The following is a 27,505-nucleotide window of genomic DNA, read 5'->3' as shown; positions in this document are numbered from 1 at the left end:
AACTTCAACGGCCATCTTATCAACGAAAAAAGCTTGGATCAATCTTAAAGGGCTGGTGGCATGAAATTTTGAGACTACACCAATCATTTTGTGTGTTTCCTCTGTATGCAAGGACACTCCACGCGACATTTAGAATATAGCTTAATTCCCTTCCAAAATGTACAAAACTGCCCCTTCTCCAGATCGAAGCCCATAGAAAGTGCGTCCAGCGCTGACGTAGCTTCATAGGAAGGTCAACGCAAATTGTAGTGATGTCACTACAGATCTGCAGTGAGCATAAACGTGCGCCGAGTTCACCTTCTGGGAGGACGAAGGCCCCAGACGAAGGTTCATCGACGTGACGGCTGTATGACAGAAGTACGTGTGTACTAAGCTTGGATAGCCAGTACTGCAACCACGGATGACGTTTCATGAACATTGCGGTCTCCTTCAAAAGCGAGACCTGGCGTGGCTCTGTGGTAGAATACTCGGTTTCCACGCAGAAGGCTGCTGGGACCTTAACAATTTCTATATATACATTCATCGGGGCAACGCAGCCTATGTCAGCAATTTCAGACAAATCATGCACTAAAATTATCCAAGTGTATTCTTGTCGTTTCTAGGTAGATATGAAGTGTCAATCACCTGTGGCACTCACTCACGTACCAGCATACCAGTGGCGTATACCTGCTAGCTGGTTTGAGCCATTGTCTGGCGGAAAGCGTTTGATGACGTACGCAACAAGATTGTGAAATTATTCCTGTCATGACCAGTGAGTCGTATTCGTCAAACCATCTCACCCTCCTATAGAAATTCAGGTTTACCTTAAATTAAGGGGGGGGGGGGGGAATCTCAAGAGCACTCAGACGTAGGCGGCTCGCTATATGTCTGTCTCTGCGTTCGTCCTTCCGTCTAGATTGATTGATTGATTGATTGATTGATTGATTGATTGATTGATTGATTGATTGATTGATTGATTGATTGATTGATTGATTGATTGACGCGACCTAAAGCTCGCTAGGAAATTTAACGAGATGCAGCAAAACGCTAGTACTCACAAGTAACTTCCAAAAGAACTTCCTTGGTAGCTTCTACCGGCACCCCGTTGGATGCAGTGCAGAAGTATCGGCCCATCTCCTCCCGCGTCACGTGGGTCAAGTTCAGCTGGCGGTCCTGAACAAGTGATTCTGAAACAGATCAGTTAGACCAGGGGTCTCAAACTGACGTCGGCTATCGGGCCGCAGTCACGAAAGGTAGTCTCTCAAAAAGCAGGCACGGGGAGTAAAAAGGGAAGAGAAAGTTTGAACAGCGTTTCCTCAAACGTTGTCATTTGAAAGAAGGCCTTTCCTATATCCGATAGTATCTCTATAAGGTAGGAAGCGGCAGATGAAAGCTTGCGATGAAAAGTCTGTAAACAGGGGCTGGAACATGTTCCAGCTTTGAGGAAGACAATTCTGCTTGTCGAAACGTCGACTCGACACAACCCCAGTTCACGGATCTTTTAAATCTCAATAAGGGTCTTTTCAACGGGTATTTACACAAGGTCTAAAATCTGCACACTGATCCTGACCACACAACGTGTACGTATGGGGTGCGTTCAGTGAACTGGAAGCGTGGTAAAACACTACCAACTAACCCATTTTTCTATCCTGTTGTAACGTATATCCTGTTGCAACGTCGCCTCACAAGAAAAATGCTTAAGACTAGTCACGTCTCTGTTGCTTGCTCGCACCAAGGCTAATTTATCATGACTGGCGACAAGTTAATGCGGATACCCTTTATCAATTTCACGAACAGACCTATAGTCGTAAAAGCAGATGGGATGAAGAACGTCATGTGCGGGCCGCAGGCAAACAGGCGCGCACCGAGTGTTTGAGACCCCAGAGGCCGGCCGCGTGTCTAAATCCACCCATGTGCCTTAGTCGCATAGCCATGTCAGACCACAAGACGTGATTGAGGTGGTCTTATTCGTGTCCCGCTACACTCGATTAAAACCTAAGAAAAGATGAAATCTATAGTTGGACGGAAAACTATCTATCTGTTCAGGAACAGACATGTAATACAGTCAAAACAAAATGCTGACCACGATAAAATCAAAAGGCGTGACGTTAAGATGGCAACATTGCCCTCAGAATCGCTGCACCCCTGCTCTTTCCTGTAGAGGGCAGTCGTGCTAGTTGATTTCCACTCAACCATGTTTCACTGAGCTGCGATGTCAGAATCCCAGTCAAAATTTACCGCAATGTGAAATGTTCTTATCTAAAACCAACAGCACATACGCGGCCCTGTAAGGGACAGTTGGCTATCTGCGCATCTCCAGCAGCGATTGTCGTTATCACTTTCGATCATTCAATCATAAAATTCGTTCACGGCGTAATTTTCGTCGACACGGCCTCATGATGTGTGAGGCCCACGGGGTGGTTTTATGCTCTCCCATAGTAAAGTACCAAGTACTTCATATCGCTAACAGCTTTTTTTAAACACACATAAATTCACGTCGATGCTTTAAGAACTACATCGCAACACGTCGCCTTACTTCCAGCCTATAGGCCAAACTCTGCGTTCAGCTGTATTACTGTTTCACATTGCACAGCGATTCCTACAAACTTCACGCACACGGCAACACTACAACTACCGCTGTGGTGCCTGCATCCACTGGAAGCCCTGGTAACTATTCCCGACACACAAAAGATAGTCGTCAAACTTGGCCCTACGACAAGCCGCACTACTGTACCTGCAGTAAAACACAGTGGACACCTCCACATTTACATGAACGGTTCAGTTTTCACCGCAAGCTCAGCAGGGGCATTGTTCAATCCAGAGAAATACGTTACCATAAAATTGAAAACATACCATTTGACATTATTGACTGCTGCAGAAATCACAGCCATCCGTGCTGTTCTAGAGTTCATACTTGAAAAATCACCGCAGGCATGGTCAGCCTTCTCGGACTCCAGATCAGTCATCCAGTGCTAATGTCGCCGTGTCGTGATGGACCAAACGAACATTGAGTTGCTGACCTAAAACTTCTTCATCACCGTGCTGTGGAGAAGCAGCTCAACATAGCCTATCAGTGGATACCGGGCCATTTCGGCATCTACGGAAACCACCATGCAGATGAAGCCGTCCGATCTCCTCATGATGTTCTCCATTGCGCAGCTATAGCATTCATTATCGAGAACGGACGCCGCTACAAAACTTCGTTCACTTGCACGTGACTTGACACTCGCACAGTGGAACTCGACGAAATTCACCAACACATGTCTTCGCAAGTTGGACCCTAATCTACATCTACGTCTTTCGACGGGAATAACTAGAACTGAGGAGACGCTCCTGTTCTACCTGTGCCTTGGGGTGGCCTTCACGAATGCTCACTTGTTTCGCGTCAGAATGCTAGGAGACTATTGCCCACATTCTGTATATATGTGCGCCCTCGTTTTAGTGAAACAAGAACAAAACTGTCAAAAGTGTTCAATAGACTTGACGATCGCCCATTGTCGGATGAAAATGTCGTAGGACTCTGGACGAAACTATGTTGGACACGGAAAGCTCTGAAAGCATTGTTGCGTTTCCTAAGGACGACTAGTCTCACAGACATACATTAGGCAGTGTCATCCGACGTTCTGTTTTCTTTTTTTTCTCTTCATTGCCTTTTGTAACTTCTCTCTTTCATCATATTTTATTCCCCTCACCCGCTTTCTCAGCACAGGGTAGCCAGTCGGTCTGAGAGCTGGCTAGCCTCTCTGTTATTCCGTTTTCCTCCTTCTCCTCCCCCCCCCCCCTCAGCTATCTAAAACACTCCTGAAGTGCTTGACGCCTCAAAAAATGAGTAAGCGTTATTGTACGAAGCACAAATAGGAAGCGATGGCTATGGACAGAGCTGGCATTGCTTTCTTAAGCTGTAGTCGAATATCAGGCTCAGATCCAGGCAGTCATCTTGAAGGAGTGGGGAGCTTGAAATAAAACATGAGAGAGGGCGTCCTGACTTTTTGTTGTGGTGTCATCACAAGAAACTCACCACAGCCACCACTCACCATACTGTTAATTTGTTCCTCTCAAATGCTCTAATCGGTGATAAAGGTGGATGACAGACACTGCAGGGAGAGCACTGGATCTGCCACTGCCGAGTACAAGGTTATCTAAATCTGCCTACCAAGGTTACACCGAAACGGGCTTCTTACTCATTAAATAAAGCAATATTATTGTACGCAAATTTCGCTAACCTCAACATCATTAGCAGAAAACATTCCTATGGATTGTAGCAGCAAAAACCTAGTTGCATTTCATAAATCTTGAAAACACGTTTCTGTTATTTAGTAAACAGCATTGATACGAGAAAAGGCTAAAAGCAAATTCATTTTCTACACATTGGTGACCTTGCCAATGGCTTCAGCAAGCATGGAAAGACCAAAACTAATTACCCTCGCTCTAGTCATTACCATAATGCGCTATTACAGGGCAACAAAGTTCTGCAGTATAAGGCGAAATATACGCTCAGCATAAAAAAAGCTGGGCTAGCTGGTTTCGTGCCACGTTATAAAAACACCTGCCAGCGCACACAAAACACACATGGACATTTTTATTCTATGTGTGTTTCTGTGCGCTGGAAGATGCTTCGGAAATACACACGTTTCGAAGGAGTGATTGTGCTACACTGGCCTTTACGCTAAGAGTTTTGCTGGAGCTATACCAGCAATATTTCAACTAAGCAAGTATTAAAACGTTTTTGTGCACAGCGGTCTTGATTTCACCATGAAAAGTACTATTTTGCGTGCGCCTCCTAATCAGCGAATACACTAATCTAGCTGTGCACGTAAAAGAGTGAGAAATATCAAATTGCTCAACTGCAGGGAGATAATACAGCCTAAGCTTTATTTAGTCCGACTATAGCGTGCACTTGTAACAAAGGTTCCTTGCGGCTTTAGCTTAAGGACACGTAGCTGAAGGAGCAATAACCACTTCGTAGGAGCTACGCTTTCCGGTGCATTCAGATAACAGCCGAAGGGCTCCGCGAAATAGAGAAGCATTCGCTCAATGGCGCGATATTCAAGCTGGAATTCACATCACTGCTTTCGCCGTGACAACCGAGAACCCCTCTTACCACTTGAGTTTTTCGTAAACAGATGGCGTCAATGTCTTATCACCTTTGCTTTAATAGTACTTCCTTCATCATGTGTGGCTTTCTACTTTTGGTCTTTTGTGCTTGCTAATCTCATTGGGAAGGACACCAATATGTAATTGTCTAAAGGTGTCGATGTCCAACGGAAACCGCTTGCACCCTGAAAATTGTTGAACTTCTTTTACGTGATGCATATAAAAAGATGGCCGCATATCTGCGTGCTCCACACCAAATGTCCTCAAAAGACGATAGCCTTCCCTCTAGAGGCGCTGCGTGAGATATGGATGCCATCTGGCAGCAATGTCGGAAAACAAACGCTTGTGTAGAACGCAGAGACACTGGTAGGTGGCAGCACCATATCGTCTCAGTGAAGCGTATGAAGCACCCGCTTTCTTCCTGCATAGTGTCCCATTGTCAGTGCAGTGGAAGAAACACTAGAGTTTTTAAAATATGTGTCTATGCATTTTCTAGTAAAGAAACACACCACCTGATATTTATATATTGATGTTGAGCATCAGATGTACGTAATACTTGCTTTTTGATCGACATTGTTGACAAGTATGAATGCAGCGACCACATCAGAATGACTGGGCGTTCAGCAAGGGCTCTTAAACTTTCACCGAATGGCTGACAGACCGAAATTTTAGCGTTGAAATGTCCCCAAAAAACATCCCACGATAGAATACTTTTTTTCTAAAATCCCGTCATTATTGGACCATCTTTTTTAGAAATAACGCATCATCGGCCTTACCATGGAAACGCTGTCCGTAGATGGGTCTCCCGTTCTCCCTCCTCCACGTAACAACGGGCTCCGGCTGTCCCGTAGCCGAGCAGTGAAGCCGCACATTCTCGCCTTCGCGGATGGTCACTGTCTGCACCGTCTGAGCATCCACAATGGCCGGGGGTACTGCACACGTGGGCCGAAGGCAACATCCACGTATAAGCGTAACACGGCATTCGCATATGCCTATATGTGATACACAGGAAGGACTGTTCGTTTAAAAACTGCGCATAAGACTGACACAATTTGCGTTTCTTTGCTTACGTATTAGTTTATTACGTCCACGTGACAAGTGTTGTGTAAAGTACAGTGCCCCATAATGCACTAAACCAACTGCTATATTACGACGCATTATTAGGAGAGTTCCGTCAGACGGCATCAAGTTTAGAAGCAAATTATTTCAGGCACACTTGCTTGCTGTGCAATACCAAAGGAGAAGCGAAGTCGAGTTGACTGCAAAAGTGAATATCAAGGCAGCGTTCACGTCTGCGCTACCACCTCTTTTTAAATTTTATCAATGCCAGTCTCATGTGCCCGATCCAACCGTTCGCCACCCTCTCCTCTAGCCCTTCCCTGCGCTCGCACATCGCCTAGCCTTCGCATGTGCTTTGTTGTCATGGTGGAGGGAGCCCCTCATGCAGTGCCTCACGACGGTAATGATAAGAAGTAATTTTAGGGGCGAAGGTCCTTAAAACGGCACCCGTTCGTCCCCCGTAGTAGTGCGTAACATGTCTAACGCTTTGACTTGCAAGGTGGTGCCGGTGGGAGATTTCTCCTGTGCGTTGTTGAACAATAGAAAATTCGCAGCGTGCGCGTTAACTAAAAGCCGAATTCACCTGTCTCTCTTTCCCCATTAGCAGCCAATGACATGTACATTGAGCACTATCTGACAAGAAAGAGTTGCTAAGTTATACTCGCTCGGCGTAACCTCCTTGGTTTTAGAGAGGTTTAGCGAGCGTTGGACCGCAGTGCCATGAATACAGTGCACTAGTATATACCATGAACTCGAGGTGGTTAACGGTGGGAAGTAAACACGAAGCGCAAGCCGTAAGAAAATGTGCATGTGCCTCCTCTCGTTTAGTCAACTGAATGGACTAAACGTTTAGTCCTCTGGGTGGAAATCAAGCGGATGTCCGCTGGATGGCGGTGCTTCTATACGCGGAATATATGATGAAAAGATGTGAGATGGTGGTACTTGAAGTGTTGACTAGGTGGACGAACGGAAACACAGACAGATTCATGGACGGATGCATGGACGAACGCTGGGACGGACGCACGGATGGACGTGCGGACGCACAAACAGACGCACGTACGGACGCGTGGATGGACGCACGGACGGTTACACAGACAGACGCGTGGACAGACGGAAGCAAGAACGAATGGAAGGACGGATGCTTCGCCCATTAAATATGCTTAATTGCCATGAGTGTGACAACGCTACCTCGGTGCACCTCTTGTTCTGCGCATATTGTGATGTAGGCTGCCAGTATATATATATATATATATATATATATATATATATATATATATATATATATATATATATATATATATATATATATATATATATATATATTATGACGACTCGGTTGTAGCGAGGTTTATTGGCCGTGAACTCGGGAACGAACAAGCGCAACGAACCCGACAAAGAAGCGCTCGTGCCAAGCAGATGATGATTGTCAGTCAGAACATATGATGATGATTGACTGCTGTTCAGATGAGGATGAAGCGCATAATAGATGCCTACACTGATCCCCCCCCCCCCCCCCCCCGTGGAAGCGGCCAGCCAGGCCGCTGCGGGCGGGTAGTCAAGGTGACGAGGAGCGTCGTGTGAAAAGCTTCATGCGGGAAACGTGTACAATTTCGGTGCTGCGGTAACGACGATCAGTTGGCACGACAAGAGGCGTCACACGATAGTTGACAGGTGAAGTCTGCTCTAAAACAACATATGGGCCGATGAATCGAGGCTGGAACTTGTCGCAGAGACCAGGTGTGCGAATTGGTGTCAATAGCAGCACCTCGTCACCCGGTCGGAATGATACCACACGATGAGAGGTGTCGTAGACGGCCTTCCTTGCTTGTTGCGTAGCTTCCGTGTTCATACGAGCGCGCTGGCGGCACTGGGCAAGGCGAGAAATATATTCTTCGCAAGAAGATGGTGATGTAGGGCCATTGCTGGTGAAGAAGGAAACATCGATAAAGAAAGTAGGTGAACGTCCGTAAACGAGATAAAACGGTGAGTAGCCTGTTGTGCGCTGAACAGCGGTGTTGTAGGCGAAAGTGAGGAACGGTAGAAGTTTATCCCAGTTTCTGTGATCCGGTTGAATGTATACGGCTATCATGTCGGCAAGGGTTCGATGAAATCTCTCGGTCAGACCATTTGTTTGAGGATGGTAGCTAGACGCCATCTTGTGTGTGGTACCAGAAACGCGAAGAACTTCACCTAAAAGCTGTGATAAGAACACCTTTCCACGGTCACTCAGAAGTACACGAGGTGCACCATGACGTAGTATTATGGCCTGAAGGACGAAGTCAGCAACTTCCGATGCTGAACCAGTAGCTACTGAAGTTGTCTTGGCGTAGCGTGTCATATGGTCTACGGCGGTGACTATATCTATTTCCAGCACCAGTAACAGGAAGGGGTCCATAAAGATCGACACCGACGACCTCGAAAGGTGTTGTAGGGCACGTCATTGGCTGTAACTGACCAGCTGGGGGAGATGTCGGAAGTTTGCGAAGTTGGCATGGAGAGCAGGAACGCACGTACTTTGCTACGCTGGTAGAAATCCCAGGCCAATAAAAGCGGCTTCGAATGCGGTCGTAGGTTTTGTGAAAGCCTAGGTGGCCAGCAGTCAAATCGTCATGAAAGGCGTTAAGTACATGATGTTGAAGAGCGCGTGGCAGAACAGGTACCCAGCGTGTGCCGTCAGGATGATATATGTGACGATACAGCACACCGTCCTGAAACTTGAAGTGCTCGAGTTGTCGACGAAGGCGTGCATTGGGTGGACGCGTAGCTCCTGAAAGGTGGTCTATAATGCGCCGACAATACGGGTCAGCCTGCTGGTGAGAACTGAAGGGTTGTTCATCGTCGATTGGCGGTTGGTACAGCGAGGCGAGCAAGGCAACAGAAGTGGGAGTCACGTCCGCACTGGTGTCGTTGGAGGTGGCAGCTGGAGTGTCGAACGACGCTGTAGGTAGTGGGCAACGAGAAAGAGCGTCGGCGTCTTGATGTTTTTTGCCTGATTTATAAATAATCTCAAACTGATACTCCTGTAGGCGTAAAATCCAACGACCCAAGCGTCCGGACAAGTTCTTCATTGTCGAAAGCCAGCATAAGGCGTGGTGGTCCGTTACGATGGTGAATTGACGGCCGTACAGATAAGGACGGAACTTTTGTATGGACCAAACCACAGCGAGGCACTCCTGCTCAGTGATGGTATAGTTTTTTTCGGTAGAAGTTAGCACTCGGCTAGCATATGCGATGACCCTTTCCCGTCCAGAGTTATCGCGTTGGAGGAGAACAGCACCTATACCGCAGCCGCTGGCGTCGGTATGCAGGAGTGTTGGGGCGGTGTCATCAAAATGGCAGAGTACAGGTTCTGACGTCAAAGCTTTCTTCAATAGGTGAAACGCCGACTGGCATTCCTCGGACCACACAAAGGGTGCATTAGATGCAAGTAGTTTGTGAAGTGGCGCAGCTATTGAAGCGAAATTTTGTATGAAGCGACGAAAATATGATGCGAGGCCAAGAAAACTTCGCAAATCCTTAAGTCTTTTGGGGCATGGAAATCGAAGGACGGCAGCGATCTTTTCGGGGTCAGGGCGAATACCGTCCTTGCTGACGACATGACCGAGAACCTTGATGGATTTGGTGGCGAAACGGCACTTCTTACTGTTGAGCTGCAGACCCGCACCGGCGAGGCATGTTAGGACGTCATCCAAGCGGCTCAGGTGCTGAGAAAACGTTGATGAAAAGATGATAATGTCATCAAGGTAGCAGAGACACGTCTTCCATTTCAGACCACGCAGGACGGTGTCGATCATGCGTTCAAACGTCGCGGGCGCATTGCAGAGCCCGAAAGGCATCACGTTAAATTCGTATAGGCCATCGGGGGTTGCAAATGCCGTTTTTTCTTTGTCGTCATCGTGCATGGGAATTTGCCAATATCCCGAACGCAAATCAAGGCTTGAAAAGTATTCGGCGCCCTGCAGTGAATCAAGGGCGTCGTAGATGCGTGGCATGGGGTATACGTCCTTGCGTGTGATGTTGTTAAGTGCCCGGTAATCAACGCAAAAGCGCACGGAGCCATCTTTTTTCCGTACCAAAACAACAGGGGATGACCAAGGGCTAGTTGATGGACGAATTATTTCTCGTTGGAGCATGTCAGCGACGTTTTCCTCGATGATTTTTCGCTCAGCGAGAGACACGCGGTACGGGCGGCGATGTACAATAGATGTTCCCTCCGTCTGAATGCGATGCGCTGCAGTGGTAGTTCGGCCCAACGTTGAAGAGCAGGTGTCGAAAGAATCGGCGTGTTTCGTTAATAACGCAAGCAACTGCTGCGCCTGCATAGCTGTTAAGTCATCACTGATAAGAGCTGTGAAGGGAGAGGATGAGGCAGGCTTACTCATAGAACGGTCGTTGGTAGAGGCAGGGTTAAGTGGCGTGACGCTGACAGGCTCAGCATCCACAACACAGGCTACTGCAGTGCCCTCTGGCAGGAGAACTTTTCCTGGCGTTTCATTTGTAGCAATGACGAGCGCGGAGCCATGGTGAAAGCGTACGACACCTGATGCAAGTGCTATGCCTTTTGCGACGCAAGTCGACGAAGGGGACACCAAGACGTCACCGTGGTCGATGTCCTTAGAGATCAGGGTCACAATTCGTTCTTGGTGTGGCGGTAGTTCGAGATCTTCGCGAGCGAACAGGCGTAGAGGCTTGTAGACGCCTTCGTCGAACATGGAGTCCGTATTAGTTAGGTGCAGAATCCGTTCACCACAACATATAGCGGCTGAAGAAGAAGATAGGAAGTCCCACCCTAGAATTAGCTGGTGAGAGCACCGGGTAAGCACAGTGAACTCGATGTAATGCAAAATGTCATCAATAAACACACGAGCAGTACAAAGAGCAAAAGGGCGGATAGCGTTCCCCTGGGCTTCGACTAGATTGGGTCCATTATAAGGTGTCATTACTTTCTTCAGGCGTTTGCGCAAATCATACCTAATCACAGAAACTGTAGCACCGGTGTCCACCAAAGCGTCCACGAGAACTCCTTCCACCGTAACAGAAACCATGTTGAACGGGCGTGCTGGAGGAATATGAGTCCTACTGTTACATGCAGTTTCTCCTCCGAAAACTGCATCATTTAGTTTTCCGACTGGTTATCAGTAGTAAACGAGGCTGGCCGAAGAGGAGAGGAGGAGCGACGGAAGGGCGAAGGTGATCGGCGTCGGCTTGAACGGTAAGTGTTCCGCGTCTCAGTCGACGCGGGCGGAGATGGAGACCGCTGCTGTCCAGATGAATAACGCAAGCCCCTCTGGAAAAGTCCCGTTCGCGCATGTCGTACCCGCGACGCTCGTCCTGCTGGCGCTTGCGGCAGAAGCGCGATATATGGCCACGATATCCACAGTAAAAGCATGTTGGGCGAGACGGGCGCCAAGGCGGGTAGTAGAGGTCGTTCAGCACACCGGGAGATAGCGCACTCAAGTGGACTGACGGAGGGTCGGGTGGGATTGGCCGGAAGTGGACCGGTGGTGCAGCAGCAACCGGCGTGAATGATGGCAGCGGTGAAGTAGAGTTTACGTTGCGAGGAGGCGCGGCCGCAACTTGCGCGTACGTTGGAGGGCTAGACGGAGGTGGCTGGACGTAGGCTGGACCGGTGAATGATGTTAGTTCCTCCCTTACGATGTCACGGAGGGCCATGCTTGAAGGCTGTGTGACAGATGGAGAAGGTTGTGAGATGCCCATTGATTGAAGTTCTTCTCGTATGATCTCCCGTATCATGTCACGCAGGTCCCGGTCTGCGGTACGGTGTTCACTATTGCCCGACTGAAGGCGAACAGAATCAAGTTCGTCGAGACGCTGACACGTAGAGACGACGTCCGTGACAGTAGAAGGATTCTGGGCAACAAGGGCATTGTAGGCAATGCTTCCGATGCCCTTCAGGATCTGGCGCAGTTTGTCCGACTCGGACATCGAAGAATTGACGCGCCGGCAAAGCGCAAGGACATCCTCGATATAAGATGCGTATGACTCGCCGGGATGTTGTTGGCGAGTATCTAGGGCCCTCCTCGCTAGAGCGGATCGAACGGCTGGCGTGCCGAATACTTGGCGAAGCTGCTGCTTGAAAGCAGGCCAGTCGGTGAGGTCGATCTCATGGTTCAAGAACCATGTCTTGGCAACGCCCGTGAGATAAAGCGATACTCGGCGGAGCTTGTTAGAGTCGTCCCAGTGATTAGTTGCGCTTACCCGCTCGTAGTTATCGAGCCAGTCCTCCACATCTTCACCGCGGAGACCAGCGAAGATCGGAGGGTCACGCTGGTGGTTTACGATGTAAAGAGGAGGGGCTTGCGGCGCAGTGACGGCTTGCGGTGCAGAGACGGGAGCCGAAAGGGCATCCACCCACTCACTCTGAGACATGTTGGCGGACTGAGGGTCCAAGCGGCGGCCTGAACGGAGCTCCAGCGAGTAGGCGTTGTAAGTAGAGGTACTGGGAACGTCAATCCACCTCCACCACGTATGACGACTCGGTTGTAGCGAGGTTTATTGGCCGTGAACTCGGGAACGAACAAGCGCAACGGACCCGACAAAGAAGCGCTCGTGCCAAGCAGATGATGATTGTCAGTCAGAACATATGATGATGATTGACTGCTGTTCAGATGAGGATGAAGCGCATAATAGATGCCTACAATATATATATATATATATATATATATAAATATATATATATATATATATATATATATATATATATATATATATATATATATATATATATATATATATCAGTCAGTCAGTTAGTTAGTTAGCTAGCTTAAACGAGAACTTAAGGACGTGATGACATGAAGGAAAGCGTCCTTCAGCATGAGCAACCCTTCTTGGCGTGAACGCATCAAATTGCAATAGGTTGGCTGTCCCGCTTTCAAACGCACCGTGGCCGAGTGTTCTATAAGCTTTTCTGATCGACGCGGCGAAGGCGCCGTTGTATACACGCGCGACAACCACGTGTGCACTGCTCGCTTCAATTGGCTTTTTTTTTTTCTTTTTTAGCGCGGCATCGACTCAGTTGTACTGCAAGTAGGTTTAGCGTCGGTTGCAAAGCAGCGCACGACTCTCTTTCTGGCCGCGACGCCATCGCCATTTCGAGCGAGCATTTCCATGCATGCGGCTCGAGCGTATCGCCTGAAATGCGCCGGCGCGTGTACGCGACTAGCGCGCCACGGTAACGAGCATGAAAAACAATGGCTTTTTGACTTTGCATCTTCTAGGTGAGCAGCGGGGACGACAGTCGTAAAAAAGCTCGCTCGCGTGGGTTCTCGCTTGCATGTTCCGAGTGATGCGCTTCGAGCGACTTCCGCATTTGCGGGAACACTGGAATATGTTACGCATACGCTGTTCGGTGAAACTGTGCAACGCGGCCAACGCCAGTGCGGATGCCGGTTACGTCGGTGTCCAACTACCACGTTGAGGTCTACTGATCTAGCGTAAATTACGTTACCTATATATTCACATACATTCACACGAAATTCGACCCGTTACGCGACCAAGGCGTGGTGTGTTATATATAACAATTATTTTGTATTGGGAACTTTTCCTTTCGGCATCGCGGCTCGCATGCTGGCATGTTGGTGCAACCTGTGATAGGAAGTCAACTTTATCGGAGGATATAAACGTGACTGAAGTACGCACTTGGTCTCCGTAACTGAAACACAAGAGTATAGTTTCGGAAAGAATAATATTCATTTGAAGTTACCTCCGTTTCAGTTGCGTCGTGTTTTCAAACTTGTCACGATTCTGCAGCCTGAAAATGGGGTAATGCGAACACACGAAAGACGAATGCATCAGACTGTGATGGCCACTAATCTTATATGAGAGGAGAGCATAGTGATGTCTGTTATTTTTCAACTTGTTTGCTCATGCATTTTTAGTTCTTTTAACAGAGCGAAAGATAGAGAAGGCTACTTAAACAAGGCAGGAAGGCTGTATCTGCATGGCGATCTATACCCTATGCTCTGTTGAAGGAGTAAGTGGTCTGAAAGAGTAAGCAAACTAATGAGTCACTCGTGCGCACATAACAGTGCTTTCCTTCACACTTGGAAAGGCTGGTAAAGCTGAGTTGCCTTCAGGAAGCACACCCGAGCTCTCACATTACTGTTGAACAACGCTTATCGAGGTTTCAGAAGTATTCCTTCACTATGTCACCCAGTCTGTTCCATGGAGCACGCAATACCTGTGCTTTACTTGAAGCACGTTAAGTGGCAGTATACCTGAGGTGCTGAGTACTGGGGTTGTGAATAATTAAGTTTGTAGAGCGCCCGTTTTATTCTGGAGCTGGAAATCCGTTCAACTCATGAATCCCGAAAATTTATTCCGGTCGCGCATTTATCAAAGTAGTTTATTACCTTATCTTGTGGCGAAAGTTCATCTATAGTAGCGCTGTACAACACAGTTACGCATACTCTAATATATTGTTCTGTGAATCTGCCTTGCAAACGTGAAACTGACTCACCACAACTGTTTTCAACAAGTGTAGTTACACAAAGGTAAATTGTTAAACGAATGTAGCCTGATAATAAATGAGTCGATACAAGTGAGGTCATTTAAAAGCTTGCTTGAACATGGCTGCAGCTTAGTGACTTGAGTGTTTTATTGTCAATATCGAGATGCGGGTGACACGGGTTCCAATCCTGGCAATGGTGAATGCATTTCAATGTGTGCGAAGCGCTGAAAATCAAGTTCTACCTTTTTTCTAATAATAAACTTTTGGTGGTAATATTAAACACAAAAGATGGAGGCGGAAATGTTGTAGGCACGTGTGCTCAGATTGGGGTGCACGTTAAAGAACCCCAGGTGGTAAAAATTTTCGAAGCCCTGCACTACGGCGTCTCTCATAATCATACGGTGGTTTTCGGACGTTAAACCCCACATATCTATCAATCACTATTGAACACAAGAGAGTTTTCAAACCATAATCTTCAGATGATTTATCGTTTCACTCAACCTTCCCTTGAAGCACTCGTTTCCAATCGGTGGAGTTAGTACTAACCCTGAGAAATACTTCCGACGCCGGCTTGTGTTTCCACCACGCTGCACGGTTCATGGCGGGAACCTATCCGTTCGCCATTTCCCTCTGCCGCGTTCACACCAGGTCATAAAACATCTCTCGCCGTGCGTCTCACTCGTCAGCGAGCTTTTTAGCATCCGCAATGACTCCCTCGAGAGGAGACGACACTTGAAATGCACTCCGGCGAACGCACGTTTTTCTCCTGATCGCAGGCGGTGCAGATTTCGACAAACATCCATCGACGCGGAACCTCAAGGTGGCGCTCGAGCTGGTGACGTTTTGGACCCCTTTTTTTCCCCTCTTATTTCTCAATTCAGGGCACCCATGGGAACAGTCGCCTTGTGCTGTTATGTTCTATTTTGTTTGTTTGTCTTTTCTTCTTCTATTCCGTGTACGCTCCTGTGCTTGCATGCGTGCCTTCGTGTGCAAACATAAGCATACTACTGCGTGCCTTACGGGAATACCTTAGTGCCTCCCGGCCGCCTAACAGCTTTAAAAACACGATGTGTTTACTCTAACGACGTTAAGCTGGATGTTAAGAGATCTTTTTTTTATATTATTATTCCTTTACCGGCGCACGAAGTTGAAAACGACGCGTGCGCGACGCACATTGACAAGCAGCACAACGTTCGCATGGAAGTCGCATTGCGAAGAAGAAAGATGTTCATCTGGCTGCAACTTGTTTTCACAAGCATTGAATAAACAAAGCAAAATAAATAACGAATAAGCAATATATTCTATGCAAAATCTTAGTTATATAACTAGAACTCAGAACACTGATAAACTTTGTAGTCATTGTTTGTCGCTTATTGTTCCCGCCAGGGAGTCATTTAGTACATTACACTATAACTCAAGAACATAAGCAGTTAAAGTGCGCTTCACTTGCGGACACATTGGTGCTTATGACTGCTATAGGCTACAATGGCGTTAGAACTTCAAGGCTTATATGTTGAAGGCAGGCCCGTAGCCAGGATTCATTTCTGGGAAGGGGGGATTTCAAAACACATATTTATTATTTGTCCGCGGTGAAACTATTCTTTTATCCGAATTTGGGGGGAAGGGGGGGGGGGGGGGGGCTCTTGGACACCAATCACTATGCCCCGCCGCGGCTAAGGTACTCGCAGTGGCTAAGGTACTCGGCTGCTGACCCGCATGTCGCGGGATCGAATCCCGGCTGCGGCGGCTGCATTTTTGATGGAGGCGAAAATGCTGTAGGCTCGTGTGGTCATATTTGGGCGCACATTACAGAACCACAGGTAGTCGAAATTTTCGGAGCCCTCCATTGCGTCTCTCATAACCATATGCTGGTTTTTGGGACGTTAAACCCAAAATATATATCAATCAATTGGTTGCACTATTTGTAATCTGTTACAATGTTGTAACACAAGAACGCGAAAGCCTGTCTGCACTCAGGGAAGCGACATGGGCAATCAGTTGACATTTTTAGCGTCTGGTTCAGGCAATTTTGTTTATGCGCAGATTCTCCAGAGGTATCCAGGCTGTAGGCAAGTACTTAATGTGCATCTGCAAGCCAATACGAGCATCTGCGTAGGAGAACGCTTTTGTCGATGTGGCTGATGACTGTGATGATGAGTCCTCTGTAGTGGCCAGGAGTTTTTGTGGTAGCAACTCGTTTTTCAATTCACATGGCGTGACTGCTCACCCGATCCTGCCCTTCTTTTATGCACCTTAACTTTTTTAAGCGATATCGTCCCCCGTAATGATGCCTTTACAGGTTCTCTTTCTAAAGCAGTTTGAAGCACTGGCCTAGCTTTGTGGTAGAACACTTTTGCACCACGCAGAATTCCAGCTCAAACCCTGCACGCTTTTAAAAGTAAAAGCCTTAAATCTTCAAGTCGAACGTCCACGGGGTGCAGGAAACCTTCTGCGTCAATCACCTAGCCGCGCATTCCCCGCTCGCTGGATTCCGTGCTGACCGGTTGTGCCCTCGCGATCTCCGACGTCAGCACAGCTCTGACCGACTGGGTTGGTCCTACGCCATCTCCTGTCGCCGACAAGAGCTCTCGCCAGTGGTGCCCCGTTCTCGGACTTCCATGTTTCCATCTTTTTTATCTCTCCTATCCCCTCGATATGTCGTCGCTCTCTGGCTTACCACCGCATGCCTCTTTCTCTCTCTCTACACCTTTATTCCTATCTTTTTAATCCCTCCTCAACCCCATCCCTTGTGAGCTACTGTTGAGGTGTTGCACCCTGATGCAGACAGTTGCGGGGCTCACTTTTCTCTTCTTTTCCCTCTTATAACCACAATGCGTGAGCCGCCGCCAAGGCAGCACGCGCAGCCGTCGCAACGAGTATTATTGCCGTGGCGTGAGCTGAGTATACGAGTGAGAAAATGCCCGCACTTCTACTGGGTGTGCCAGGTTTCCACGTTAGTTACTGCCACTATAGAGTCTGAACATTCTTGCAAGGTCTGTGACGGATCAACTTTATTCTGTGCACGCAAAGGGAAGACCTAGCATCAAGTGACTAGGCCATGTTACGCCCCTCAGGTCGACCAGCTGTGCTGACCTTGAACTTTAAGCGGCTTCGTAATCTTCTTGTTTTAAAGCTTGCGCTTATTGCGGTTGGTAGGTGTGCGCTGTGCCTCGGGAGAGTTCCGTTGTGAACTGCAAGCATAGCAAAGTTTCATTTCAAGAAAGTGTGTCCACCACCCTCGATCTCGTCACTCTACCTAATCTTTACTCTTTTTCGCTTCCAATGACTTCACTATCACAATCAATACGTAAGCGAGCACCCCTTAATTGTCTTGCTCAGAGGTGTTATTTAGGACTCGGTCAAATGGCGCCATGTTGTCACACTCCGCCAATAATCAATGCTGACTGGCCCAGTGGAATGCTACGACCTCTCTGATTGGCCTAAAATGCCGCCACTACAAAATTTAACCATATGATGGAATTATACAGTGTCCAGAATAGCACCCTAGGAAAATCTGCTCACTACGCTTTAACTATTATCGCCCAGTTAAGTCACATATAGATGGAGGCGAAAATCTAGAGGTTCACGTACTGTGCGATGTCACTGAATGTTAAAAAAACACCAGATGTTCGAAATTCCTGGGGCCCTCTGCTATGGAGTGCCTCACAATCATGTCGTGATTTTGGGAAGTAAAACACTAGATGTATTTATTATGATCAGTCTGGATGTATTTTCTAATTCTTTTTGTTGTCCTCCATCCTTCCCAAGTTACGCTACTCGTTTTTTTGTTGTTTTTTGCGTGATGCCGTTAAAAAAGTTTGTTTCCTGGAAATTACAATCTTCGCATCGGCCCCGACGCCGGAGTCAGAGCAGTTGTCGGTGTCGTGCGTTGGGGGCGAAAAATAATCATCTTGTCTGTAACCTTAAAATTGGGGAAGATGCAAATAAAATAAAATAATAAAAATATCTCATTCGAGTGAAGGTCAAACTCAGGCCGTCTAGGAGACAGGTAAGTGTTCTACCAAAGAACAACCAATTGCTTGTAACTGAACTGAAAAACATAAAACAAAAATGACACACCTGTGCGGAAGCTGCCGCACAGTCACAGTGAAAGCTAGAAGAGCGGCCTTTTAGAAACTTTTTTTAAACACTCATTTGGTAACTGCTGCAATCAGACTTGCTTGATACCCACTACGACATTATTAATAAATATTTTTGTGTAGTAGGTCGGCATTCGCTGTGCTATTTTCTGTCATTCTTCAGAGAAACGTGGTATCCGCCAAACACTTCTAAGGAATGTCGTGCCGATTGTCCATGCAGTGGCTAACGACGATGAGGAATCATGTGTAGTGGGTATGCACCACTGTTAATAGGTGAACAAAAAAAAAGCTTTTGTAATAGGTTGGACCGTCGGACGACCCACTCGCTACGCTATTCGTATGCTATTCGCATTGTGCGACGACTGGTTGTTTTTTCGCTGTTTTAAAACGCGTTACAAGTCGTATTACAGCGATTGCTTTCCCGACAATCAAGCCTGCCTAAGGCAAGTTTGCAACAAGTCTTAAGCACCGGCGTGTAGCTCAGTGGTGGAATACTGGGTTAGAACCCAGCGGACCCGGCTTCGAGTCTTACTGTGTCATTGGTACTAGGTTTTTTTTTTCTAATTTCGTGTGATGTGGTTGCAGTCACATGTGAATGCGAAGTAGTGGAAAGAGGTTGATTTGAGTGCACGTTGAAGAACCCCAGGTGGTCTAAACTTATATTGCGGTTTTGGGAGGTAAAACCCCACATGTCAATCAATCAAATCATTCAGTAGTGGAAAGAGTCTCTTCCCACTACAAATATTGCGTGAGAGAAGTGTATACAATCGTGCCAGGTGTCAAAACCTGTGAATTGCACAACGAGCGGTTGTTTTAAGGTCCACCCTTTACAAAGGGCATAGACATTCTTAATCATCACCTACTGTAAAAATACCAACAGAGGGAGCAGCTGCTCAGGTTCGCGTGTTGTCCTAAAGAGGCATAGTCGGCTCTTCGCTGATCATTAAAAGGACAAATTTATGCCACAGTGTTCACTTAACAACTGTTATGGCAGAAGGCGTTGTATAGGATATCCCAATGCTACAGTTGTTCGTTTCTTTACGCCACTGTTGAGGTATGCGCCTAGAACTAGGCTACCAATTGAGAAGGCGATGCTCACGGAGCCTCATTACGCTATCATGTAAGTATGACCACTTAAACTTTCTATTCCTAATTATTCGTAGTCCAGTTAAATATAACTCATTATATTCCTTTGTAATTTCTCCAGATCCACGCTCTAGACACAAACACTGTTTGTCTATACAACCATCAGCCACCTGAAACGACACATTTAAATACAGCTTCTTTCCGGGGCCAATTAAAGAATGGAAAGAATTGCCAAATTCAGTCGTGATGTCTTCCTCTATCACAGCTTTTTCTGAAGCTTTGGAATCACTTATTATCTTTGAAACAGATGCGTCACGGCACTTACATTTATTACTTTTCATCCTTTTTTTCACGGTGTCAATGCGTATTGCCTCTCTCTTTGTTCATTTTTGTTTTTAATGCGCAGAATGTAAGTGTACATGCCTGTGTTTTATTTTAGCGCATAATATGCCTGTGTTCACTGTATACGTCTCTATTTCGTAACGTATTTCATGCCTATTTTTCTTAATTTTACTTTTTGCTCAAATTTCAGCATAATAGTATATGGTATCTTGTAAAACTGTGCGCGTTTTCCACTCCTGTAAACATCCCCCACCCCCATTGGGGTTGACAGTATTAATAAACAAACAAACAATACTTTTGAACGTGAAGTTCAAGCGTCCTGCAAGTTTTTTTTTTTTTTTTTTTTGAGGAGCGAAGCTTTTCGGGGAACTTCACCCTCCTCCGTTTGTATGTAATATTTATGCAGTCACATGTAGTTTATGAATTGCTCACTAGATGGCGTTGAGTGTTGAAAATTCTTTTACTAGATGATGTCAGTGCTTTTCGTCTAGTTGATGATTGAAGAGGATAGATGGCGCTGTTATCATAAGAAATTCACAACATATCCATGGAGTGAATGATGATGAGTGACACGAAGCATCCGTCCGTCCGATGCGTGCTCTAGTGAGATAGGAGCGGGTGGACAGACAGACAGACAGACAGACAGACAGACAGACAGACAGACAGACAGACAGACAGGCAGGCAGGCAGGCAGGCAGGCAGGCAGGCAGGCAGGCAGGCAGAGACAGACAGACAGAGACAGACAGACAGACAGAAAGACAGACAGAAAGAAAGACAGACAGACAGACAGACAGACAGACAGACAGACAGACAGACAGACAGACAGACAGACAGACAGACAGACAGACAGACAGACAGACAGACAGACAGACAGACAGACAGGCAGGCAGGCAGGCAGACGGGCACTTCGCCCCACTCATCATCATTCACTCCGTAGATATGCTGTGAATTTTTTGCTGTTTTTCTATTGTTTTATACCTCGTCACAATGCGTCCCTGTTCTGTGCATGTCGCATTCAAACGTGAGCTTGAGCGGAATCCGCGTGTTATACTAAATGTCCCGTGAACATCTTGTGGATCGCGGCGTGCGAGGTGCACATTCACTTTGTCATTGCCACGTGACGAAAATTTCGACCCATTCAATTCTGGGAGTCGACGTCATGCGAAGTGGTAGTTGATTAGAGTAACTGTATATGCTCCCTACGCACATAGGTCCACCATCTTTCCGGATTCACAGCTATAGATACACAGCGAGGCCGAGTTCTGTTCTTGCCGACGACTTGCTTGAGCATGTCGCCAATCGTTGAAGCGTGTCACCACCAATCGTCAGTCCACGGGCCTGGCGTGTCAAATACTGCCGAAGAAAGAAGAAACACCTGCTTTCGGGACTGTCCCACGGGAGTTCAAAAGTATTAAATGCGAAGCATTCCTTAGCGAACTTCGGTGAGTTTGAGCGTATCTATCTATATATCTATCTATCTATCTATCTATCTATCTATCTATCTATCTATCTATCTATCTATCTATCTATCTATCTATCTATCTATCTATCTATCTATCTATCTATCTAGCTGCTTACGTTTTGGTGCTTTTGTGGTCACCCCATTTACTTGGCGTGAACCAAAATTAGCATGAAAAGGTAAGATCGTTTGACAAATACGACGCGCTTGTGAAGGCATGAATAATGTCACAATACCGTCGCGTACGTCGTCAAACACTTTCCGCCAGACAGTGGCACATACCCACGGGTGGGTATGTCCCGCTGGTATGCGGGTACGTACCACAGGTGATTTACACTTGGTATCTGCTCAGGAATGACGAGAACACACATGGGCAGTCTTAACGCACGAGCGTTAAGAAATACCCGACGTCGATAGCGTCGACAATACGAGTCCCAGCTGGAATCAAACCCAAGCATTCTGGGTGCCAATGAAGCATTTTACCACAAAGCTACGCCAGGTCTCGGAACTACTTTTCAAATAGACGCTAATCTTCGTGAAACGCTAGTAGTGGTTTCAGTGCTGCCTACCCAATTCTATAAACATTACATATTTATTATTTCGATACAACCGTCACGTCGGGTTAACGTCAATTGTGGTTAGTTGCCATGCGCTGAAGTTTATTTATGTAGCAGTATCCAAGGCATGCATCTTCGCGAGCATCAGGGCTCCATATCAGCTTCTCGTGTTGCTAATACGCATGTCCCAGTTGGCATCATTGCGCAAGTGCAAACTACTGGTTATATAAACATCTGCAACTCTTTAATATATGTCTGTGTGTGCGACATTTGTTCATTAATTTAGCCTCATTTCATGACGTGTCGCTCAATAAAAATATTGCAATACGGTCACCTTTCTTCCGCATGCTTCGCATAACGTAGATTCCAATGTATACGTGGGACCTGCCGTTTTTTTTTTTTTGTAGTCTGATCAGCAAAAGCGATATGTAAAGGAGTAGCGTAGTGCCGAATAGCATGCACCGCCACTGCCGCATTCATGGTCAAGCTGCACCAGTTACGAAAGCTAAGCAACAACTACTCTGAGATTCAAGGTGTGCCCACTAAGCCTACAGCCATAGAGTTTCATAAAATAATACATAGAGGGAAATCTGGCGCTAGTGTCTACGCGGGTTCCTTCAGCGGCATTTGTACCCCCATTGGAATTATAGTATGGTCCTTAGAATGTACTGGCTAGTCTGCCGTCTCCGCGCCGTCCCCGTGCAAGGCCGCGTCCGCACCGCCCGCATGCGAAGAGGGCGCTGCACTCTATTCGCAATGCCCACGGCCTGTAGGTGGCGCACCATGCAATGCAAGATGGCTGTGGAGGAATGACGAACCCGTGAACTCACATGGGAAAAGATAGGACGCGCGGACGTATTCCCTGTGCCGCTTTCACGGGATGAACTCTTGATCGTCAAATGAATGTATATCGGACCAAAGAACCATCCCAAACGATAGGAACTGCTGAATGTTCGCTACCTCATTTCTTGCCGCAGTGCGAAGGGTGCTGGTGTCAGCTGACCGTCCGCGCGTGCTACAGAAAACTGCGCGAACTATAATTCACTTATGAACTGAACGGCACTCCTGCATCATTTGTGCCGAGCCTACCTGGCGAATTGACCGCAGTAGTAGGCCACTAGCGAGTAGCGTCACCGCAGCACAGGACCGTATGTTTACCGTTGCTATATGGTTTGCAAACATATTACGCCGTCATCATTAGTTGTGCTGTAACCATCATGCAGCTGCTTCTTCAACGGAACACAATGATTTAACTTGCCTTTAAGTAGTGCTTGTGTCACAGCCATGATCAGACTCTAACAGTGCGCAATTTCTTGCACTCGGATGTTGCAGGCTCCATCAGCGCGGTCAAAACAAGGATATCGACACACGTATGTTTTTCGCAACGTTGCGAAACTTTGTCGAACAACAATGTCGTTCAACGGCACCAGTGAGGTTGCAAGAGAAGTTAGCATGAACTGTAGTCGTAACTGCATCTTTAGTTCCTATGACCATTTCGCTTCACTGGTCGAGCTCGAGCGTATTGGCGGCATGCGGCGTTTTGTAATATTCACTGTAATTGGGCTGCATGCGATGCACAAGAAAAACCAAGTTTTTTTTTATCTTGACCTCACTGATGGATATTAAGGAATAAATACAATCAAAGTGACTTACGAGCGTGAAAAAAAAAATAACATTAACGCACGACGGGACGTAAAGTGCAACTCTCTGCTCGTGAGCTAGCAGCTGATCGTTCATCGTCGCTGTCACTCTCAGCGCGTTGACAACATCTACGTCCACTGAAAAATACTCCACATCAAGACGTTTTCTTTGAACATCACTGCTGAAAGTAATCTGAGGAATTCTCTCTGCTGAACGACTTCGATAGCACCAACACGGCGTCACTCACCACGTTTATTTGGAGGTGCGGAGAACATTTCCCTCCGGTACCACGCAAGAGAGGAATCGCTCAGAGTGCCTCGATACCCACTCCTCGAGGCACCCTAGAATCGCTTGCAGTGTGCTGCATCTATCAATGAACGTAAAAAAAAAAACAACAAGCGGCGCAACGTAACGTAAAACGTAGATACGATATATTATTTTGCACTGGCATGAGACGCTACATCAATTTGCAGCGGTAAGTGAACGGCGCTTCGCTTAAACTGTCAAATACGCCTCGTAAAGCTGTGACGCCGCTGCAAATTCAAGACCCAGTGGTCTTCAGCCTTTTTGAATAACGAAAAATCTGTTATAGTGCTTTGCACCGCGCCTCACTACCCACGCTGTGGAAGAACGAAACTGAAGCTGTATAAAATGATCCGTAGAAAGTTGGCTAGCTAACGCAATCCAATCCGAAGCATGTGCTTCCCATAATTCTCATAGGTGTACACGATTGCAGCGCCAGGTTTTGCTTAAGGTGTTATCGTGTGAGACTCTATGCATACAGCATTTATTATTAATGCCGAATCCACGCAAATACTTTGCTGTAGAAACTTAAGCACATGAATCTAAAGCAAATGAAAGCAACAGTTCATAGCTAACGAGCTACAGCGCGCACGAAAGTCACTTGATAAATCATAGGTGCACGGCGACCAGTTTCAGCGGTGCGGCCTGTGCATCAGCTTCTCCGCACTGCATGGTTGCTAGCGGCGTTGAAAAACAAGTGCGCTATTCTGCTATTTAATGTTAACATATACAGTTAGTCTGCTACCACGTTTAAATGCACATATATATAAAAGTGGACGGAGAGATACTCGCCAGCGTAGCTCATGTGGTAGAGAATCGGGCGCGTTATTCGAAGGTCGCAGTTTCGGATCCTGCCGGGGGCAAGTTGTCCTTCCGTCATCTTTTATTTCTTCGCATTTACATTACAATTACTTCGAATAATATTCTCTATACTTTCCCTGGTATTTCGGTCTGTTAGTTCTCATTAACACTGTATCTAACAAATTAAACGAGACCTTAAAATTACACTTTCCTTCAAAATTCACGAAGTCACTGCATAACGTGAAATAGCGTGATGTTGCATGATTACGTTATTACATGACTACGCTGACAGCACAATAGCGACACCGGATGGCGAATGTCGTCGGAGACGAATGAATATATAAGTGCCCCTGTAAAGTTTTTTTTTTTTCTTAGGCGTGCAGCACTTCTGAAGGCCAGGCTGGCGTATGCTGTGATCGTCCCTTGGCACAGCATCGGCAAAACCGCATATGGCAAACTGGCTCGCGTCGAACGGCCTACCGCAGCAGACTTCGTGTGCAGCACTTCCAGCAATGCTTTTTCAATGGTTCCAGCGCTGTTTTCGTGGTGTGTTTGAATTCGCTGCTCTATTACTATTACTTTATGTAACCGCAACGTCTAGCGGTTACATAAAGGGGCTCGACGTAGCACACGGCAGGTACAGGTGCGGCCACTGCTGCAGGTAACACGGCTCGCGTGGCCAACGGGTGCCGCGCAAAATATCCGTCGTGGCGTTCCGGTAAGTTAGAAGTGTGGCAGCTTGGGCTAGTTGGTATGACATGACAATAGTTATAGTGCGAGAACAGTGTCCTTCGTGTCCTTCTTGTCTCTGTGTCGTGGTTTTTGTTCTCGCGCTATATAACTATCGTCGTTCCGATCAGCGCGGCCCCCTGTTCCGTGTTACCTCTGATAGTGGTCGCGCCTATAGAAACATAATATGTATAAATTGCAGGGGAAGTTAGTCAGCGAACTTGATTGGGCCAGCTGGTTCTGCATGTCAACGATGCGCATGCGCTTTGAAGACACGGACCGGGAATTGACAGCGCACACCTGTATTTTCCCTGTCCACGTCTTCAAAGCACACCCACATCATCGACATGCGAGAGAAGAGTTGCCCGAACCATAGTGAAGTTGTGCAATTCAACTTTCCGACGAGAACTTAAAAGCTTCTTCCGGTTGGGCCCCGAACATATCTGTGCTTTCGCCTAAGCACACAACCTCCGGATAAAACGCTTATTTCTGCACCTGTGTCACACCGGGCACTCTTTAAATAGATCGGCGGCGATCGGAATAGCTCGCGATCTGAAGTGTTCGTGTGACTGAGAAATTTTAAAATGCGATCACATCAACTGCGGCTTGAGGGTCCCGCGAACTATTAGGGTTTACTCACGAGTAAGCTATTCGTGATTCAAACTTTCCATTTGAACCTATACCTAAACCTACAGTTTATGTTCACATCCAAAAGATAAATTAACTAGAATGCGGCGATGTTAATTGGCGGCAGAAAGACATACGATGAGCTCGCACAGATGAGAGCCCACTCGCCGGCGTCACTTTAAAAAAATCAAGTGCAACGACACTACGACGTATACATTGGACGGCGATTTATGTCAACTTTGTGTCCCGCGTTGTTTCAAAAAGTACACGTCTTTGGTATCACTCAAAATATAAAACAAACACGTTTGCGGTGGATTTTTAGTGTTAGCTTTCACGTTTTGCTACCCATTACAGGCGTCAGTACACTTATCTGCCGCGGGTGGAAGACGACAGTGACTGATGTGTTGCCAGTAACCGAGGGCCTTCGACTAGCCTACGCTTGAGTATCGCCTCTGTACCATTAGCCTACGCGGAGCTTTAGATTGCCTTTGATGGAGTGGGTAAAACAAACCTACGCGCTCTAAGTGCGAGCCCAGATTTCTCGCGTGATCGCTGCAATGTAGGCGCTCTATTTATTTTCATCGGTCGGAAAACTGAACGTTTTGACTAGCATATAAAATTTATTCAGGCATGGAGACTGCATCCTTGATTGACACAGCTGTGCTCGAGTTGCCAGCGCTTCATCAGAACGTTTTTATCCGCATAAAACATCGAAACGCAAGCAGCCGCGGCCAGCAACAAACGCTAAAACCAAGCAAAAACAAGCTAAACCCGAAGTTCCCAGGGCTGGTTTTTCGGTGAACGCACAATGTTGCCGGAGACCAGCAGGCTCTGGCAAAATCGTGTTGCCGGAGACCAGCAGGCTCTGGCAAAATCGTGCGCGCGCCAAAGAGCGGTTGACTTCCTCTTGTTCTTCGATTGCCTCAATGATGATATCAGAATCACTATAATTTCATATCAAACAAAACAAGCACATCGTACAGAAGACGGTCACAAACAGAAATGAAACCTCCTAAATGTTGCTGATGTATAGTTGAGGAAACACGACAACAGAAACCACGTATACAAATTGAAATCGAAGGCAACCGAGTAATAAAAAGAGGGGGAAAAGATTAAATTAATGTAAACAAAAATAAAAGCCTTGAAAACTGGAAAAGCGAAAAGAAAGAGTGCAGGAAAGAAAAAGAAAACATGCAGCCCCCCACTTCCTTCCGCCTTGTAAGTGCGAAGCGGCCTTGTAAATTTTTTTTTTTTTCGG

General features: G+C 46.8%; 1 protein-coding gene across 1 annotated transcript in view; it reads right to left on the bottom strand.

Moving 5' to 3' along the window:
- LOC119183303 (uncharacterized) overlaps positions 1 to 27,505 on the bottom strand; it is a 96,565-nt gene that overhangs the window by 22,364 nt on the left and 46,696 nt on the right. The window contains exons 8-9 of the mRNA XM_037433646.2: positions 5,850 to 6,005; positions 1,038 to 1,166 (exon numbers count right to left, since the gene is read on the bottom strand). Coding sequence (XP_037289543.2) covers positions 1,038 to 1,166; positions 5,850 to 6,005 — 285 coding nt within the window. The remainder of the gene's footprint in view (positions 1 to 1,037; positions 1,167 to 5,849; positions 6,006 to 27,505) is intronic.

Source organism: Rhipicephalus microplus, chromosome 3, assembly GCF_043290135.1.
Source record: "Rhipicephalus microplus isolate Deutch F79 chromosome 3, USDA_Rmic, whole genome shotgun sequence".
Taxonomy (NCBI): Eukaryota; Metazoa; Arthropoda; class Arachnida; order Ixodida; family Ixodidae; genus Rhipicephalus; species Rhipicephalus microplus.
This window is presented reverse-complemented; position numbering and strand designations above follow the sequence as displayed.